The sequence below is a fragment of the Sinocyclocheilus anshuiensis genome, unplaced genomic scaffold, assembly GCF_001515605.1.
Source record: "Sinocyclocheilus anshuiensis isolate Anshui unplaced genomic scaffold, SAMN03320099.WGS_v1.1 scaffold369, whole genome shotgun sequence".
Taxonomy (NCBI): domain Eukaryota; kingdom Metazoa; phylum Chordata; class Actinopteri; order Cypriniformes; family Cyprinidae; genus Sinocyclocheilus; species Sinocyclocheilus anshuiensis.
Genome location: NW_015540935.1, coordinates 165,126 through 166,350, shown reverse-complemented (window position 1 = coordinate 166,350; position 1,225 = coordinate 165,126). Strand labels below are relative to the sequence as shown.

At 38.7% G+C, this 1,225-nt stretch overlaps 1 protein-coding gene across 2 annotated transcripts in view; it reads right to left on the bottom strand.

Moving 5' to 3' along the window:
• Positions 1–1,225, bottom strand: part of zfpm2b (zinc finger protein, FOG family member 2b) — a 72,253-nt gene that overhangs the window by 20,574 nt on the left and 50,454 nt on the right. For both annotated transcript variants that reach the window (XM_016487534.1, XM_016487535.1), the window contains exon 5: positions 293–389. In XM_016487534.1, coding sequence (XP_016343020.1) covers positions 293–389 — 97 coding nt within the window. The remainder of the gene's footprint in view (positions 1–292; positions 390–1,225) is intronic.

Below are 1,225 nucleotides of genomic sequence, written 5' to 3'. Positions count from 1 at the left end.
TATCTCTCTGAAATATCACTATATCAAATATGTCAGTATATCAAAACCAGAAGTTTAGGCACTAGCCATGGCCTTCATCCAATAAACATATTATCCACAATACAATTCCAAGTCATGCATTTAAACACGGTTTGTATTCATCAAAAACATTTCTGCTAATGGATATCCTTCTGCTATCATTTGTTTCAGTTGTGTTTGTCCAGCCATTTCACAGTCTTTAACACCCCGTTCAATGACTCAGGCACAGAAGCCTGACAGAAGACATTTGTTGGCCTAAAGAATACATTCTCACCTTTACTGTACACGGCGCAGTTGCTCTTCCCATCCTCTGCACTGACCCACATCATGTCCATCAGCCAGCGAGGACCTCCATTCAGTGCCAACGAAACCTGTGACACAAAACACACTTCAGCTTCCTCCACATCAGAACAGACCATCTGATCGACAGCCGTGAACAGCTGATTTCACCCAAAACTTGCTGTTTTTGGGTGTAAAATGCATCAGACGGTCAGTGAACAGACTGTAGACAAGCTATCCAGTGTCTAACTGAGCTTGTTTAAACAACTTCAACCATGCATTCATCATTCCCAAAGGCCATTCCAAAGCTATATCTCCATATATGTGTGTGAGGACGGGGCGAGCAGGCCACACCCCGTCCCGTTTGCCCTCTGAATGGCTGCATTGTTAGAGAGCCTCTGAATGTTTCACCTGATCAGATCTCATCCTTTGGGAGCTTTGGGATCCAGAATGGAGCAGCATGGACTTGGAGACAGAAGAAGCGGATGCTGAGCACTGATCTTTAGACACATTGTGCCCTCTATCACAGCATCACAGCTTCCTCAGACCCACACACTGGGAATTTAAAGAGCTGGCATGGGTTTCAAAAGGATTGACGGAGGATTTGATCTCATAATTGAAAACAGAATGACTGAATTAAATGGATATTTCTGTTAAAATAAAAAAAAGCATGCTCACACAATTGTGTGATATCTGTGATGTTGCTAAATATACTTTTAAATATAATAAAATATATTATATTTTAAAATATATTTAAATATACTTTTATATACTAGCACTTTCTATTCTATTTTAATTCTACTTTATCTATATTTATCTTCTTTCTATTTAAAAAAACAACAACAAAAAACAAACAAACACTAGCTTTGTATTTTTAATATTCTATCTACTTGTTTTTCTTTGTGTTTGTGTGTGTGTGTGTGTGTGT